This window comes from Muscardinus avellanarius (genome assembly GCF_963383645.1).
Source record: "Muscardinus avellanarius genome assembly, chromosome: 18".
Taxonomy (NCBI): Eukaryota; Metazoa; Chordata; class Mammalia; order Rodentia; family Gliridae; genus Muscardinus; species Muscardinus avellanarius.
Window position 1 is genome coordinate 46,112,441 of NC_137804.1, and position 16,136 is coordinate 46,128,576.

At 50.4% G+C, this 16,136-nt stretch overlaps 1 protein-coding gene across 1 annotated transcript in view; it reads left to right on the plus strand.

Annotated features, from left to right (window-relative positions):
- The window catches only part of ILF3 (interleukin enhancer binding factor 3), a gene marked incomplete at both ends in the record, with an annotated part of 35,971 nt that overhangs the window by 13,076 nt on the left and 6,759 nt on the right, over positions 1–16,136 (plus strand). Inside the window, 10 exons of the mRNA XM_080715522.1 lie at positions 79–117; positions 529–758; positions 873–1,050; positions 8,665–8,812; positions 10,035–10,126; positions 10,483–10,578; positions 14,169–14,280; positions 14,698–14,795; positions 15,393–15,504; positions 15,589–15,699. Coding sequence (XP_080571648.1) covers positions 79–117; positions 529–758; positions 873–1,050; positions 8,665–8,812; positions 10,035–10,126; positions 10,483–10,578; positions 14,169–14,280; positions 14,698–14,795; positions 15,393–15,504; positions 15,589–15,699 — 1,216 coding nt within the window. The remainder of the gene's footprint in view (positions 1–78; positions 118–528; positions 759–872; positions 1,051–8,664; positions 8,813–10,034; positions 10,127–10,482; positions 10,579–14,168; positions 14,281–14,697; positions 14,796–15,392; positions 15,505–15,588; positions 15,700–16,136) is intronic.

The following is a 16,136-nucleotide window of genomic DNA, read 5'->3' on the forward strand; positions in this document are numbered from 1 at the left end:
GAGTAAAGCGTTCGTAAGTTTTAAGTTGCGCGCCGCCGCGCTGCCTGCGCCTTCACATGGCTTCATCTCGTCACGTAGGCCTTGTACCATCACCACTTCATCACGAGGAGAAGAAAGGTGAGTCCGGCGCCACCAGGGACTTGGAGAGACAGACCCCGTCCACGTACCTTGTCCCGTGCAGTTAATTGTGTCCTATTATGGTACTGTTGCCGATCTTCTACTGCGCTTCATTTCCAGTTAAACTTCACACCTAGTCCGTTGGGCTTGGCTCGACCTGCGCTTGCAGGCGTCTGCCGGGGGTCTTGGAATGCGCCCCGATAAGGGGGCCTGCTGTAGCATAGAGAACCTGAGGTGACCCGCCCTCCCGCTGCTGGAGAGACCGCGGGGTTGGGCTGTCCCGCTTGGCGGTCCTGGTTGTACCACGTAGTTTTAATTTCCGCGATCATTTGGAGACGTGCAGCTTAAATGTGAAGCGATGGATCGCTTGGTTTCTTTACATCACTTTTAGCTTAGTTCTCACATTTCCAGCGTCCAATGCGAATTTTTGTGAATGATGATCGCCATGTGATGGCAAAGCATTCTTCAGTTTATCCAACGCAAGAGGAGCTGGAGGCGGTGCAGAACATGGTGTCCCACACTGAGCGGGCGCTCAAAGCCGTGTCCGACTGGATCGACGAGCAGGAGAAGGGCAGCAGCGAGCAGGCGGAGTCGGATAACATGGATGTGCCTCCGGACGAGGAGGGCAAGGAAGGGGCCGGGTGAGTCCTGTGGCCTCGAGGGGCCAGCCGTGAGGTTCAGCACGTCTTCCTGGGACACCGCCGTCTCGCCGTGGCTAGTCTCCCTCCTGAGCCGTGCTCTTGTCTGTCCTGCAGGGAGCAGAAGGCAGAACACATGACCAGGACCCTGCGGGGCGTGATGCGGGTTGGCCTCGTGGCCAAGGGCCTGCTGCTCAAGGGGGACTTGGACCTGGAGCTGGTGCTGCTCTGTAAGGAGAAGCCCACCACGGCCCTCCTGGACAAGGTGGCTGACAACCTGGCCATCCAGCTTGCTGTGAGTGTGGTCAGAAGGCAAGGGCTGGGTGGAAGTGGGGACAGAGAGGGAGCTATGGAGGACCGGGGACAGGAAGGCGGGGCCAGCTTCTGCCGTGTACCAGAACGCAAGCTGCTGCTTGACCTCTGTACGTGCCGTGGAGCCACCGAGGGTCTGTGGGAAGTCGCCTGCGACTGACGGTGGCACTCAGACACTAGCAGCTAGTGAGGACCCGCGTGTGTCAGGAACACGGCTGTGCGAGGCCAGAGCATCACGGCTTCGCTGGATGATGGATGGATGGCTATAGATCTTACTCTTCCTCCCCGAGCTCATCTGGATAGTCACAAAAACACTTTTTTTTTTTTTTTTTTTTTTTTTTTTTGTGGTATGGGCTTCTTGGAAACGCTTCTACCTCCGGGCTACACTCCCAGACCTATTTTTTATATTTTTATTTGGAAACAGGGTCTCTTAAGCCAGCGAGGCCGGCTTCCAGCCTGGGCGATCCTCCTGTCTCCGCCTCCCAAGCGTGGGATTACAAGCGTGCACCACCACGCCCGCCTCAAAAATATTTTCTTAAAAACCCATTTACAGCCGGGCGTGGTGGCACATGCTTGTAATCCCAGCATTTGGGAGGCTGAGACAGGAGGATCGCAGTTCGAGGACAGCCTCAGCTACTTAATGAGGTCCTTTGCAACCCAGGAGACCCTGTTTCAAAAATAAAGAAGAAAAAGCAGGGCAGCACATGTAGCTTGGAGGTAGAATGCCCCTGGGTTCAATCCCGAGCACCACCTACACACAGAAAAAAAATCTCTTTACAGCCGGGTGTGGTGGCGCACGCTTGTCATCCCCGCGCTTGGGAGGCGCAGATAGGAGAATTGCTCAGGTTCGAAGCCAGCCGCACTGGCTTAAGAGACCCTGTTTCCAAAAAAAAAAAAGTGTCAAAATAGGTCTGGGAGTATAGCCCGGAGGTAGAAGGGTTTCCAGGAGCCCCAGTACCACCAAAAAAAAAAAAACTCTTTACAAACCAGGCGAGGTGGCACACACTTGCAATCCTAATACTTAGGAGGCTAAGACGAGAGGATCACTGGTTCAAGGACAGTCCCAGCAAGTAAGACTAGTGTGACCCTGTTAGAAAATAAAAATAAAATGTGCTGGGGTACACGTGTAGCTTGGAAGTAGAATGCCCCTGAGTTCAATCCCCAGTACTACAAAAAAAATTACACATATATAATCCCAGTACTTGAGAGGCTGAGACAGGAGGATTATTATGGGTTTGAGGCCAGCTATAGCAATCTAGTGAAATCCTTTTTCAAAACAAAAAATAAGCCGGGCGTGGTGGCGCACGCTTGTCATCCCCGCGCTTGGGAGGCGGAGACAGGAGGATCGCGCAGGTTCGAAGCCAGCCGCGCGCTGGCTTAGGAGACCCTGTTTCCAAATAAAAATGTAAAGATAGGTCTGGGAGTGTAGCCTAGAGGTAGAAGGGCTTCCAGGAACCCCGGTACCACCAAAAAAATCGAAACAAAAAGGGCAGGAAGCAGAGCTCAAATGTAGAAGACCTCTGGGCTCAACAAGACAGAAACCTACATATTCTCTCATGAAAGTATGTGGTGGCGCTTCCTATGCAATCCCAGAACTTGGAGACTGAGACAGGAGGATCTCAGGCTTGAGGCCAGTGTGTGGTAACTTAGCAAGATCTTGTTTCAAAAATTTGAAAAGTGTGGGACTGGGCGTGTCGCTCAGAAATAGAATATTGCTGGGTTACCATTAATTTATCAGCGAAAGAGAACTACATAATCTGAACATGGTGGTCCATGCCTGGAATTCTAGTTATTGGGGGAAGCCAAGGAAGGCGATTTTGTCAAAACTACACTCAGCTACATAGCAAAACCCTGTCTCAGAATAAAAGGGTTAGGGAGCTAGGCGTAGTGGTGTGTACTTGCAATCCCAGTACTTGGGAGGCTGAAACAAGAAGGATCCCAGGTTCACACTAGCCTCAGGAACTTAGTGGGGCCCTGCTTATGTTTTGTTTTTTTTTTTTTTTGTCTCCAGTGTTAGGGATTGAGCCCAAGGACATTCTACCACCAAGCTACATCCTGAGCCCTATTTTTTATTCTTTATTTTGAAACAGGGTCTGTAAGTAGCTGAAGCTGGACGCAAATCTGCAACCCTCCTGTCTCCTATCTTAGCCTTCCAAGTACTAGGATTACAAGTGTATTTGACCATGCTTGGCTCAAAAAAAAAAAAAAAAGTATCAGAGGGTAAAGCTTAGAGGTAGAGTGCCCTTGAGTTCAATCCCTAGTAACCTACACTCAGAGTCAAAGGGCTGGGGACCCAGCTTAATAAGTAGAGTGCCCCTGGATTCAATTATAGGTACTACCAAAAAAAAAAAAAGGATACTGTAACTGATGGACTCCAATTTTACTGAGCATTTTCGACACCAAATTCTAGACCAGATGTGCTCTTTATCCAGGTAAATTTATTCTTCTCTGAGTGTTACTGGTGAGGTGACTTACATGTAGGGGAGCCTAATAGTTGGCCCGAGGGTCCTTGACTGGGAAGGTCAGAGGCAGCAGATGTCTGTGTCACTGTCTCTTCATAGTACCGACTCTCCCCACAGCCCCCTGTGGGGCTGGAGATTGAACTCAGAGACATTCTGCCTATGAGCTGTTTATTTCAAAATAAAAGGTCTTTAATTTTTATACTGAGATTGAACCCAGGGGTGTGCTATATTTGAGCTACGAGCTCAGCCCTATGTTTTATTCTTTATTTTTTTAAGATTTAAAGAAGTTTATTAGAAAGATAGAAATACAGAACATAGAAATACAGCTCCGTACCAGACTGGCATGGAGGGGTGACTCGGAATGAACACACCTTGTTCTTTTTTTTGAAACAGGGTCTAAGCTGCGGAGGGCCTAAGTGGCTGAGGCTGGCCGAAACCTGCCGTCCTCCTGTCTCGGCCTCCCATGTACTGGGATTATAAGCGTGCGCCGCCATGCCTGGCCCTTTTTGGTTTTTGAAACGGGGTAATAAGTTGTGGACAGTGTCATTAAGTGTTGGTGCTGGTGTGAGCTGCAGTTCTTCCGTTTCAGCCTCCTGAACACTAGGATTACAAGCACTGCTGCCCTGACTTGCCACTTAGTTGTTTTTAAACAAGCAAAAGAAGAAATTCAAAATGAGCCTTAGTGTAATCCCAGTTGTTGTGAGGCTGAGACAGGAGGATTGCACAGGTTCGAAGCCAGCCTCAGCTACTTAGGCTCTCAGCATCTTAGTGAGACCCTGTTTCCAAATAAAATATAAAATAGGTCTGGGATTATAGCCTGGAGGAGGAAGCCTCTGGGTTCCACCCCCAGTACCACCAAAAAAAAAAAAAAAAAAGGGAGCCTGGTGTGGTTGGCATATGCTTGTAATTCCAGCATTTGGGAGGCTTAAGACAGGAGGGTCGTGGTACCCTCAGCTACTTAGGCCCTTTGCAACTCAGTAAGACTGTTTCAAAATAAATTATAAAAAGTAGAGCTGTGGGTATAGCTTGGAGGTTGAATGCCCCTGGGTTCCTTCCCCAGTACTGCAGAAAGATGAAATAGGGCTAGGAGGTGAAGCTCAGAGCTAGAACACAGCGGAGTTAAACCTCAGTACAAAAACCATAAGATTAAACGAGCCACGTGCGGTGGTGTGCACCACCATGCCCAGCTTAAAAGTCACTCGCGGGTGTTGCATCTTTAAGCTGTACTGTACCCCTGTTTTGAGGTACTGGGGATTGAACGCAAAGGCATTTGCTGACCACAGAGGCCCTCCTGTCTCAGCCTCCCACAAACTGGGATTATAAACAAGCACTACCATAGCGAGCTTATTTTTTTATTTTTAAACAAGTTTTCACTAAACTGAAGCTGGTCATGAGCCTGCAATCCCCGTCTCAGCCTCCCAAGTACTACTATTAAAAGCATGTGCCACCAAGCTTGGCTAAATTAGCTTTATTTATTTGTTTGCTTGTTTGTTTTGGAGGTGATGGTTCTGCTTGACCTACACTCCCAGTTTTGTGTTATTTTTGTTTTGTTTTGTTTTTTGTTTTCCTTTAAAAACAAGGAAGGCCTAAATTGCAGAGTCTCGCAGAGTTTCTGAGGCTGGGCACAAACTGGTGGGGAGGCACAGCCACGCCTCTCTCCTCTCCAGACACTGCCAAACATCTTAGAGGGAGAAGGTGCAGGCTGTACCTAGAAAGCAGCACTGAACTGGCATGGTAGCACACACTTGTAATCCCAGTACTTAGAGACCCTGTTTCCAAATAAAAATTAGAAAATAGGGCTGAAGCCAGGTGAGGTGGTGTGCACTTATAATCCCAGCATTCGGGAGGCTGAGACATCGCAACTCAGTGAGACCCTGTTTCAAAATAAAGAATAAAAAATAGGCTTGGGAGTATCGCTCAATGGTAAAATGCCCCTGGGTTCCATCCCCAGTACCGCAAAATAAATAAAAATAAGGGTGCCGCCAGGCGTGGTGTCATACGCTTGTAATCCCAGTACTTGGGAGGCTGATACAAGAGGATCGCAGGTTCACGGCAGCCTCACTTACTTAATGAGGCCCCCCCCCAACTTAATGAGGCCCTGTTTGTTTCTAATAAAAAATTTAAAATTCAGGCTGGGGGATAGCTCAGAGATCCAATGCCCCAGGTTCATTCCCCATTGCCACAGGAAAAAAAGTAAATAAGGAAGGAGGGAGGGCTGGGGGTGTAGCTCAGGCAAATGCTAGAGCCTAGCCGCTTCAGTCCCTAGTGTGTGTGTACACATATATGCATACACACACACACACACACACACACACACACACACACACACACACACAACATATTTCTCATGCATAGGATCCCCACAGCTTTCCTGTGTGTTGTGCTCTTAACATCCTTGTAGATAGGCATCTGTATGCTCACATCCGTCAGAGGATGGACACCACTGGACTGCATTTATTTATGTATTTTTATTTTCGGTACTGGGGATGGAATCCAGAGGCATTGTACCTACCAGGTACACCCTCAGCCTTATTTTTTAGTTTCTTTGTTTTTGAAACCGGGTCTCACTGCGTTGCAGAGGGCCTCACTAAGTAGCTGAGGCTGTCTGTGAACCACGATCCTCCGGTCTCAGCCTCCCAAATGCTGGGATGACAAGCATGCGCCACTACGCCTGCCTACTTAGTTGTTTTTGTCCTGGGCATGGACCCCAAGGATGTTCTACCTTTGGGTTACATTTCTAGCCCTATTTTATATATAAATTATATGTTAATATATAATTTGTGTGTGTGTGAGTACTGGGGATTGAACTCAGGGGCATTCTACCTTCCAGCTGTACATACCTCCATCCCAATTTTATCATTTGGAAGCAGGGTCTCAGTAGGTAATGAGCCTCTCACTACTTGCTGAGGCTCTTCTAGAACCTGTGACCCTCCTGTGTCAACCTCCCAATTACTGGGATTACAGGTATGTGCCACCACACTCAGATTATCTTTTTATTGTAAAACAGTGTCTTGCCAGCTGTGGTGCCACAAGCCTTTAATACCAGTACTTGGGAGTATTACACGTTCAAAGTCAGCCTCAGCTACATAGCAAGATTACACAGCAACGTGGTGAGACCTTGTTTCAAAGGAGGAAGAAAAAAAAACAGAGATGGGGAATAAGGTAGAATTTCCCTGGTTGGGTTCAATCCCCACTGCCATTAAAAAAAGAGAGAGAGGCTGGGCATGGTTGCACGTGTTTGTAATCCCAGCATTTGGGAGGCTGAGACAGGAGACTCATGGTTCATGGACAGCCTCAGCTACTTAGTGAGGGCTTTGCAATTCAGACCCTGTTCCAAAATAAAAATTAAAAATAAGGCTGGTGCTGTAGCTCTGAGATAGAATGCCTGAGTTTCATCCCCAGTTCCACAATAAATAATAAAAAATAGGGGTTAGGAGGTGTAACTCAGTGGGGCCCCTGGGTTCCATCATCAAAAAAAATAAAAGAAGCCAGGCGTGGTGGCGCACGCTTGTCATCCCAGCATTTGGGAGGCTGAAACCAGGAGGATCACGGTTCGCGGACAGCCTCAGCTACTTAGTGAGGCCTTCTTTAACTCAGTGAGACCCGGTTTCAAAATAAAGAATAAAATACAGGGCAGGGCTGTAGCTTAGAGGTAGAATGCCCCTGGGTTCCAGACCGGGGGGTGGGGGGCAGTCTCCCTAAGTTTCTGACATTTTCCTGGAATCTTTGATCCTCATGTTTAAGCCGCCCAAGTACGGGAATTACTAGCTTGTGCTATCACGAGCTTTCTGTTTTTGTTTATTTATTTACTTACATATTGATTTTTATTATGTGGTACTGGGAGTTAGACACCTAGGGGTTTTCTATATCCCCAGTCTATTTTATTTTTTATTTGAAAACAGTCTCACTAAAATTGCTGGGGCTGACTGCAAACTTGGAATCCTCCTGTCTCAGTCATATGCCATCACACACCCAGCGCCCCCCCCCCCCTTTTTGCGGGTTTGGGGATGGAGCCCAGGTGCATTCGACCTCCAAGTGACACCTCTGCCTGCCTGCCTGCCTGTCTGTCTGTCTGTCTTTCTTTCTTTCTTTCTTTCTTTCTTTCTTTCTTTCTTTCTTTCTTTCTTTCTTTCTTGTGGTACTGGGGATGGAACCCAGAGGCCTTCTACCTCCTGGCTATACTCTCAGACCTATTTTATATTTTATTTGGAAATAGAGTCGCACTATGTTTCTGAGAGCCTCACTAAGTAGCTGAGGCTGGCTTCGAACCTGTATGGTCCTCTTGTCTCAGCCTCCCAAGCGTGGAGATTACAAGCATGTGCCACCTCACCCGGCCCCTAATTTTTATTCTTTAATTTGAAACAGGATCTCACTAAGTTATGGAGGGCCTCACTAAGTAGCTGGGGCTGTGGGTGAACCATGATCCTCTGTCTCAGCCTCCCAAATGCTAGGATGACAAGTGGGCACCACCTTGCCTGGCTCTTGATTTTTTTTTTTTTTCCCCCTTCCAGTATTGGGGATGGGACCCATCTGTGAAGGGCCTCACTGAGGAGCTGAAGGCTATCTGCGAACTGCACTCTTCTGGTCTCTGCCTCCTGAAGCAAAAAAATACCTCCTGAAGCAAAAAAATACCTCCTGAAAAAAAAAATACTTTTTTGGGGGGGGGATGGAACTGGGGTTCCTGGAAGCCCTTCTACCTCCGAGCTACACTCCCAGACTTTTATACTTTTATTTGGAACCAGGGTCTTTTATAAAACAGACTTTTATACTTTTATTTGGAAACAGGGTCTCTTAAGCCTGAGAGGCTGGCTTCGAACCTGCGCAATCCTCCTGTCTCCGCCTCCCAAGCGCGGGGATGACAAGTGTGCGCCACCACGCCCGGGGAATCAAATACATTTGAATGTTCCTGATGTGCTGATGTGTATAACTTGTCTTGCTGTAGATTTAGTGATTCCCTATCTGGAGTCTCCCCAAATGCCCAGAGAGCTGGTCAGTCAGAGGGAGACCCCATGGAGTCCACCTAGCACACGGCAGACGGAGGGAGTGGTCACTGTTGTAGGAGTTGGTGAAGGCGATCAGAGCGCAGTGGGATGCCTAGGGGAGAGAGTTTTGAGGAGATTGCGTTTCTCTTCCAGACTGTAACAGAAGACAAGTACGAAATTCTCCAGTCTGTGGATGATGCCGCGATTGTGATAAAAAATACAAAAGAGCCTCCGCTGTCCCTGACCATCCACCTGACGTCCCCTGTTGTGAGAGAAGAAATGGAGAAAGTATTAGCTGGAGGTAGGAGGCCGCGCTGGGCCCGCAGGGTTTTGAAGACTGCGTGCTCCCTCGCTGCTCACAGGAGCCATTCAGTGGTGGCCTTCCTGTGTGGGTGTGCAGCTGTCAGGTGGCTCGCCTGTGCCGACCGTGCCTCCCGCGGCCCTCCAGCACGCGGGAGATTGGGCAGTGGTTCTGCAATTGAGCGGCACGTTCATAGGTGCTGGCACCGTGTTGTTTCTCTTAATTAGTCTTGGACATAGCATTAATTTGGTCACCCTGTTGAGCCACTCTCTGGCCTTAGAAACGTGTCCCCGGTAATCCTTTGATTGTAAAGACACACAGATGGCTTGTGCGTGAACCTCACGTTGGAGCGTGAGGTCAGCTTGTGCCGCAGCAGAGCTGGAGGGTCTTCCTCTGTCCTCTGCCATTTGCGCTTCTATCAGCTCAAGTGTCTGAGAGGCCGGGGCTGCCCGTGCACAGTGTGGGGAACGTGTAAACTGCACGCCCTTTTCCACTGAGTCTTGCACTTGGACGCTGAATCTGTGTCCAGCTAGAGCTGGCCTCGGACCGCCGCCCCGCGCCTTCCTCGGGCTCACCAGGGCCCCGAAGGTGGCAGAGCGGACACGACACCAGTCTGCCGCGGCACAGGCTGACGCGGTGCCCTTGCTGGGGTTCTGTCGCTGACCTTTGGCTCACTTGATGCCAACAGCCGAAGCCCTTCTCGCCTTTCCACGTAGGGACGCTGGACCTTTGACCAACAGGACTCTCTCTGTCAAGGGCTTGGGGCTGGCAGTCCCACCTGGTGGGCGAAGGCGGTCCCCTGCTGCAGGTGCCTCGGGCGGCCTGTGGGAAGCAGCGAGGGAGTCCTTCCACTCCCCCGTCTTTTTTGTTGTTTTTCCTATTGAAAATTCTAGCATAGCTCATACACGGGGAGGAAACACGGGAACCATCTCTTAGAAGATAGGGTCCACCTATCTCTTGTCCCTCCCCATGGATTATTCCTTTTAGAAAAACTTCCCACCTTTGATTTGATTTGTTATTTTTGGAGGGGCCTCCATTTTCTGATTTCCTCTCAGGGCAGAGTTCACTGTACTCTTAGCTTCTCCTCCCTGGTCAAGGGTGGAGAGGAGTTTAGATTCTGGGAGACTGAGCTGCCCGTTAGGAAGCTGCCATGTCCCCTCTCCACCTGACAGAAACCCCTTGGTCAAACTGTGCCTTGTCTTCTTATTCCACCCATGAATAGAAACGCTCTCAGTCAACGACCCCCCGGACGTTCTGGACAGGCAGAAATGCCTTGCTGCCTTGGCGTCCCTCCGACACGCCAAGTGGTTCCAGGTTTGCATTTTGTTCTTCTCTTTGTCTTTGGTAGAGAGCTCCTAAGTTTTAACGTGGCTAACGTTTACCAGAAAGTTTCTGTAACATTGACGGTAGCTGTGCCGACCTTAGCACCTGCGGTGTGCAGCTGCTAACCGTGCACGGAGACAGATTGCCCCGAGGAAGGCTGAGCGAGCACGTGGGCTGCTGCTGCTTTGCACGAGGAGTACGAGCGGCGGCCGCGCGGCCGCACACTTGGCAGCCGTGCACTTACTGTTTACCCTTGGCAAAGCAGCACCGTGAGGCTTGTGTTGTTCCTGTGTGCCTCGTGTCAGGAGAGGTGCACCGTGTAAGGAGCCTGTTCTTTCTTTCTTCAGGCCAGAGCCAATGGGCTGAAGTCATGCGTCATCGTCATCCGGGTTCTCAGGGATCTGTGTACCCGTGTGCCCACCTGGGGTCCCCTCAGAGGATGGGTAAGGCACCTTGGGCTTGTAGCCAGCAGGGGTGGGGTTTGCAGTAGCCTTCTCAGCTCGAACGCTGGTGGGCTCTGGGCAGATGTGGTCCTCTGTGGTTTGGCTGCTGCCGTGTTCAGTGCTGCTTGTCCTGCAGTTGCTGCGGGCAGAGCCCGGAGGAGAAGAGGTAGAAAGGGCCCTCTGGAGGGTGCAGGGCTACGCATGAGACAGGAGCCTGGCCAGCAAGCAGGGTGTGACTTGAGCCTCGCACGAGCTCGCATGTGCCTTGGTGGCGGACACTTAACCTAGCATGCACGAGGCCCTGGGTTCCACCTCCACCATTGTTAAATTTTTTTTTTTTTTTTAGTTTAAAAGAGTGTCTGAGAGCCGGGCACGGTGGCACACGCTTGTAATCCCAGCATTTGGGAGGCTGAGACGGGGATCACTGTTCGAGGACAGCCTCAGCTACTTAGTGAGGCCCTTTGCAACTCAGTGAGACCCTGTTTCCAAATAAGAAAAATTAGGGTTGGGGGGTGTGGCTCAGAGGTAGAATGCCCCTGGGTTTCATCCCCAGTATTGAAATAAATAAATTAAAATTAGTGTTTCAAATTAAAAAATAAAGCCGGGCTGAGTGTGTGCTTGTCATCCCAGCATTCTGAGGCCGAGACAGAAGCATGGTGGTTCAAACACAGCCTCCGCTACTTAGGCCCTTTGCAACTCAGTGAGACTCTGTTTCAAAATAAAGAATATAAGCCGAGCGTGGTGGTGCACACTTGGAATCCCTGCCCTTGGGAGGCAGAGACAGGATTGCACAGGTTCGAAGCCAGTCACGCTGGCTTAAGAGATCCTGTTTCCAAATAAAGTATAAAATAGGTAGCCCGGAGGTAGAAGGGCTTCCAGGAACCCCAGTACCATCAGAAAAAAATAAAGAAAGAATATAAAGTAGGGCTAGGTGTGTAGCTCGGAGGTAGAATGCCCCTGGGTTCCACCCCCAGTATCGGAAAAAATAAAATAAAGAATATAAAATATGGCTGGAGAGTAGTTCACCAGCATCACACACACACAAAAAAAAAATAATAAATGAGAGTGGAGACCATCTTTGGCAGGCGGCAACTTGGGGGTATTAGCCATTTCTAGCCAGCTAGCTGCTGGTTACAGACTGCAGATGATGGGTCAGTATTATTTATTTATTTATTTATTTTGTAAGTCTGGGGATGGAACCTAGGGGCATTCAACCTCTAAGCTATACCTCCTGCCCTATTTTTTATTTTTTATTTTGAAACCGGGTCGCACTGAGTTGCAGAGGGCCTAAGTAGCTGAGGCTGTCCGCGAACCGCGATCCTCCCGTCTCAGCCTCCTGTCTCAGCCTCCCGAATGCTGGGATGACAAGAGAATGCTGGGATGACAAGCGTGCCACCACGCCCGGCTTGATGGGTCAGTGTTTATTGTGTTGGGAGTTGAACCCAGGATCGTTCCACTTGCAAGTTACATCCCCAGCCTTTGTTCTGAAGCAGGGCCTTGCTCGGTTGCTGAGAGTCGCTAATGGTTGAGGCTGTTCTCAAGTGCTGAGACTACAGGCATCACCTCCAAGCTATACCGCTAGTCCTTTTTTTTTTTTTAACGTGTTCTGCCAAGCAAGTGGCCCACACCCGTGATCCTAGTATATTGGGTCTCTGAGACAGGATGATGTCAGCCTGGGCGATTTAGTACGAACCTGTCTCAAAATAAGAAGGACTGGGGGTATAGCTGGCTCGGTGGTGAACGCCCTGGCTTCAGTCCGCAGTATCGCACACATATTCACAAGTTGCTGCTTTTTTTTCTTTTTCTTTTTTTCTCGGTACTGAGGACGGAACCCAGGGGCATTCTACCTCCAAGCTATACCCCAGCCCTATTTTTTTTTTTTTATTTTTGTAACAGGGTCTCGGTTACAAAGGGCCTCACTAAGTAGCTGAGGCGTCTGTGAACGGTGACCCTCCTGTCTCAGCCTCCCCAATGCCGGGATTACAAGCATGAACCACCACGTGTGGGTTTTTTGTTTTTTGTTGAACCCAAAGGCATTCTGCCTTCAAGCTCCACCCTCTACACCCTCAGCCTGAGTCTCCCTAGGTTTATGAGAGTCACTATTTTCTGAGGCTGTCCTTTAACCTGTGATCTTCCTGTTTCGGAGACCCAAGTATTGGGATTACAGGCATGTACCACCATGCCCAGCTAACAAGGGGCATTTTTGTTTATTATTATTATTATTATTATTATTATTATTATTATTATTTTGGTGGTACTGGGGTTCCTGGAAGCCCTTCCACGTCCGGGCTACACTCCCAGACCTATTTTTACATTTTTATTTGGAAACAGGGTCTCCTAAGCCAGCGCGTGCGGCTGGCTTTGAACCTGCGCGATCCTCCTGTCTCTGCCTCCCAAGCGCGGGGATTACAAGGGTGCCCACCACGCCTGGCCAAGGTGCATTTTAAATATAAGCACCTATATTATATCCTCAATGTTGCCTCTTGGTTGAACCAGCCTAAAACAACACATATTTGGCCTTTCAAGAAAAAAATTGCGATAGTGCTCTTGCTTAGTATGTTTAAGGCCTTGAGTTCCATACCCTGTGGTTTTCTCCAAAAACAAAACAGGAAGCCTGTTGTGGTGGTTCAGGCCCGTATCTCCAGGGTTTTGGAGGCTGAGAACAGGTATCGCAGTTTCGAGGGCAGCCTCAGCAACCTGAGACCCTGATTTTATTTATTATTTATTTATTTATTTTTATTGGTGGTGCTGGGGATGGAACCCTTCTACTTCCGGGCTACACTCAGACCTTTTTTATATTTTATTTGGAAACAGGGTCTCTTAAGCCAGTGAGGCTGGCTTCAAATCTGCTTGCGATCCTCCTGTCTCCGCCTCCCAATCGCAGGGATTGCAAGTGTGCCCACCATGCCTGGCTGGAACCCTGTTTTAAACACAGAAAATAAGGTGGGGGCTGGGAGCTAGGTGAACTCTTTTTTTGGGGACGTAACCCAGGGGCATTTGACCTCCGAGCTACACCCCCTGCCCTATTTTTTATTCTTTATTTTGAAACGGTCTCTCTGAGTTGCAGAGGGCCTCACTAAGTAGCTGAGGCTGTCCGCGAACCGCGATCCTCCAGTCTCAGCCTCCCGAATGCTGGGATGACGAGCGTGCGCCACCACGCCCGGCTTGGGCTTACTCTTACAATTGCTGTACTTTGGAGACTGAGACAGGATGATTGCAGATTCATGGCTAGCCCTAGCCCAAGTAACTTATTGAGACTCTGTTTCAAAATAAAAGAATAAAATAGGGGTATAGCTCAGAGGTAGAATGCCCCTGGGTTCCATCCCTAGGATCAAATTAAAAAAAAAAAAAAAACAGACTGATGGTGTAGACTGGAGGTAGAATGCTTCTGGGTTCATGTCCCAATTCAGCAACAACAAAAAAAGAAATGGGGAGCATCAGCCCGCTCCTCCCCAGGTGTCGTCTGTGGCTTTGGTGGAACTAGACGAGATGGCTGTGATTTAGCCCCTTGCCCCGCTCGACGTGGCGTGGCCTGTGGGAAGTTGCCCGTGCCCTTGGAGCAGTGGCTCACCATCACCCTTGCCTTCTAGCCCCTGGAGCTCCTGTGCGAGAAGTCCATCGGCACGGCCAACAGGCCGATGAGCGCCGGCGAGGCCCTGCGGAGAGTGCTCGAGTGCCTGGCGTCCGGCATCGTGATGCCAGGTTGGGGCCTTGTGCTATGCCAGTGCAGGGGGGACAGGGATCCAGGCCCTGAGGCCACATCCTCGCAGTCCACTGACTGGGTTAGGGCAGCAGCAGCTCCATGCCCCTAGGGCGAAAGCATGTGACTACCCTCTTGCACCATCATATCCAGCCCTGTGCCCGCTCCGCAACTTTGATTGAGAGGGCGGATCCGGGGGCAGTGGTGACCCACTCCCACGTGACTTTCTTACTCTGAGACACATGTGCATTATTTCTGTCAAGGGCTGGATGCCGAGTGGGTCACCGAGCTCGGCGGTTTTCCAGAGCTGGGTGTGGATGGGGCGTGGGGGATAACGCACCTGGTCCCTCAGCCAGCACCACTCTTCCGAGATGCTAATAGATAATCCTCTGCATATCTTCCTTGTTTCCTGCCTTCAGATGGTTCTGGCATTTATGACCCTTGTGAAAAAGAAGCCACTGATGCTATTGGGCATCTAGACAGACAGCAACGGGAAGATATCACACAGAGTGCGCAGGTATAGTCGTCGCCATTGCCACGTGAGCCCGTGCCCAGTCTGCACTCACTGGCTCGCCATTGCCACGTGAGCCCGTGCCCAGTCTGCACTCACTGGCTCCCAGTTCCATTACTGGGTTTTCTCAGGCAGCCCCTGGATTGTAGGCTCAGGTCGGGGACCGGAGGCGAAGGCACGTTTTGATACAGGGCGCCCCAGCCTGGGCTGCTGCTTTCCCTGGCGCCACGTGTGGTCATAGTCTGCTCCTCAGCCTGTCCGCCTGCCGTGTCTGCACACCGAGTGCAGCAGGGAGGCGCCTTTGCTGTGCAGACTGCTCCGGGCCTCCCTGTGGGCCACCACCTGGCTCCCTGTGGCAACCAGTCCCCAGGTTGGGGTCTCCTGTATTACTCTTGAGGGGGGTGGTCACAGGCTGGCCCTCCCCCACAGCAAGGCTAGGCCCGAGTAGTCAGGCCCTGCCCTGGCTGTTGGGGACCTCTTGTTGACCTAGGGAGACCATGTGCAATCTCCCAGCTCTAGCACCACCTCAGAAGGCATTAGTGAGCGCACACACTGGCTGCGAGCACAGGGCAGCCAAGTCAGATGCCTCTTCCCCTTCTGCAGCACGCACTGCGACTCGCTGCGTTTGGCCAGCTCCATAAAGTCCTGGGGATGGACCCTCTGCCTTCCAAGATGCCCAAGAAGCCGAAGAATGAGAACCCCGTGGATTACACCGGTAAGCGCCACTGGCCGGCCTGCCGCGGGCTCCGCAGAGCGGCTGCCTGCACGGCTCATGGCTCCCTCCCTGGTGTCCTTTCAGTTCAAATCCCTCCCAGCACCACCTACGCCATTACACCCATGAAGCGCCCCATGGAGGAGGATGGGGACGAGAAGTCTCCCAGCAAGAAGAAGAAGAAGCTTCAGAAGAAAGGTGAGATTGTGCCTCTGGGACAAAGCTGCCTCCAGCCTAGGTGTGCTTCAGCCAAGAGGCCCTGAGTGGGGCACAGTGCTAGGCTGGCTGGACTTTCCTTGGACACGGTATTTAAGCCCTTTTCTCCCCCCCTCCCCGTGTGTGTGTGTGTTTTGAGAGGGAAAGTACTGGGATTGAACCCAGGGGCTTTCTACCTGCTAGTTACAAGCCCAGCCCACTTTTGCTTTTTATTTAGAAAAAAAATAAAAGGGGGCCTTTAACCTACAGTCCTGTCTTAGACTCACATGTCCTGGGATTACAGGCATGTCCCACCACACCTAGCTATTAGAAGTCCTTGAAAATTGGGCTCAAGCTGGGTGTGGTGGTACAGGCTTTAAAACCCCTGATGGAGGCTGAGACGAGAGGATTGATTGCAGGTTCTTGGCCAGACTCGGCTA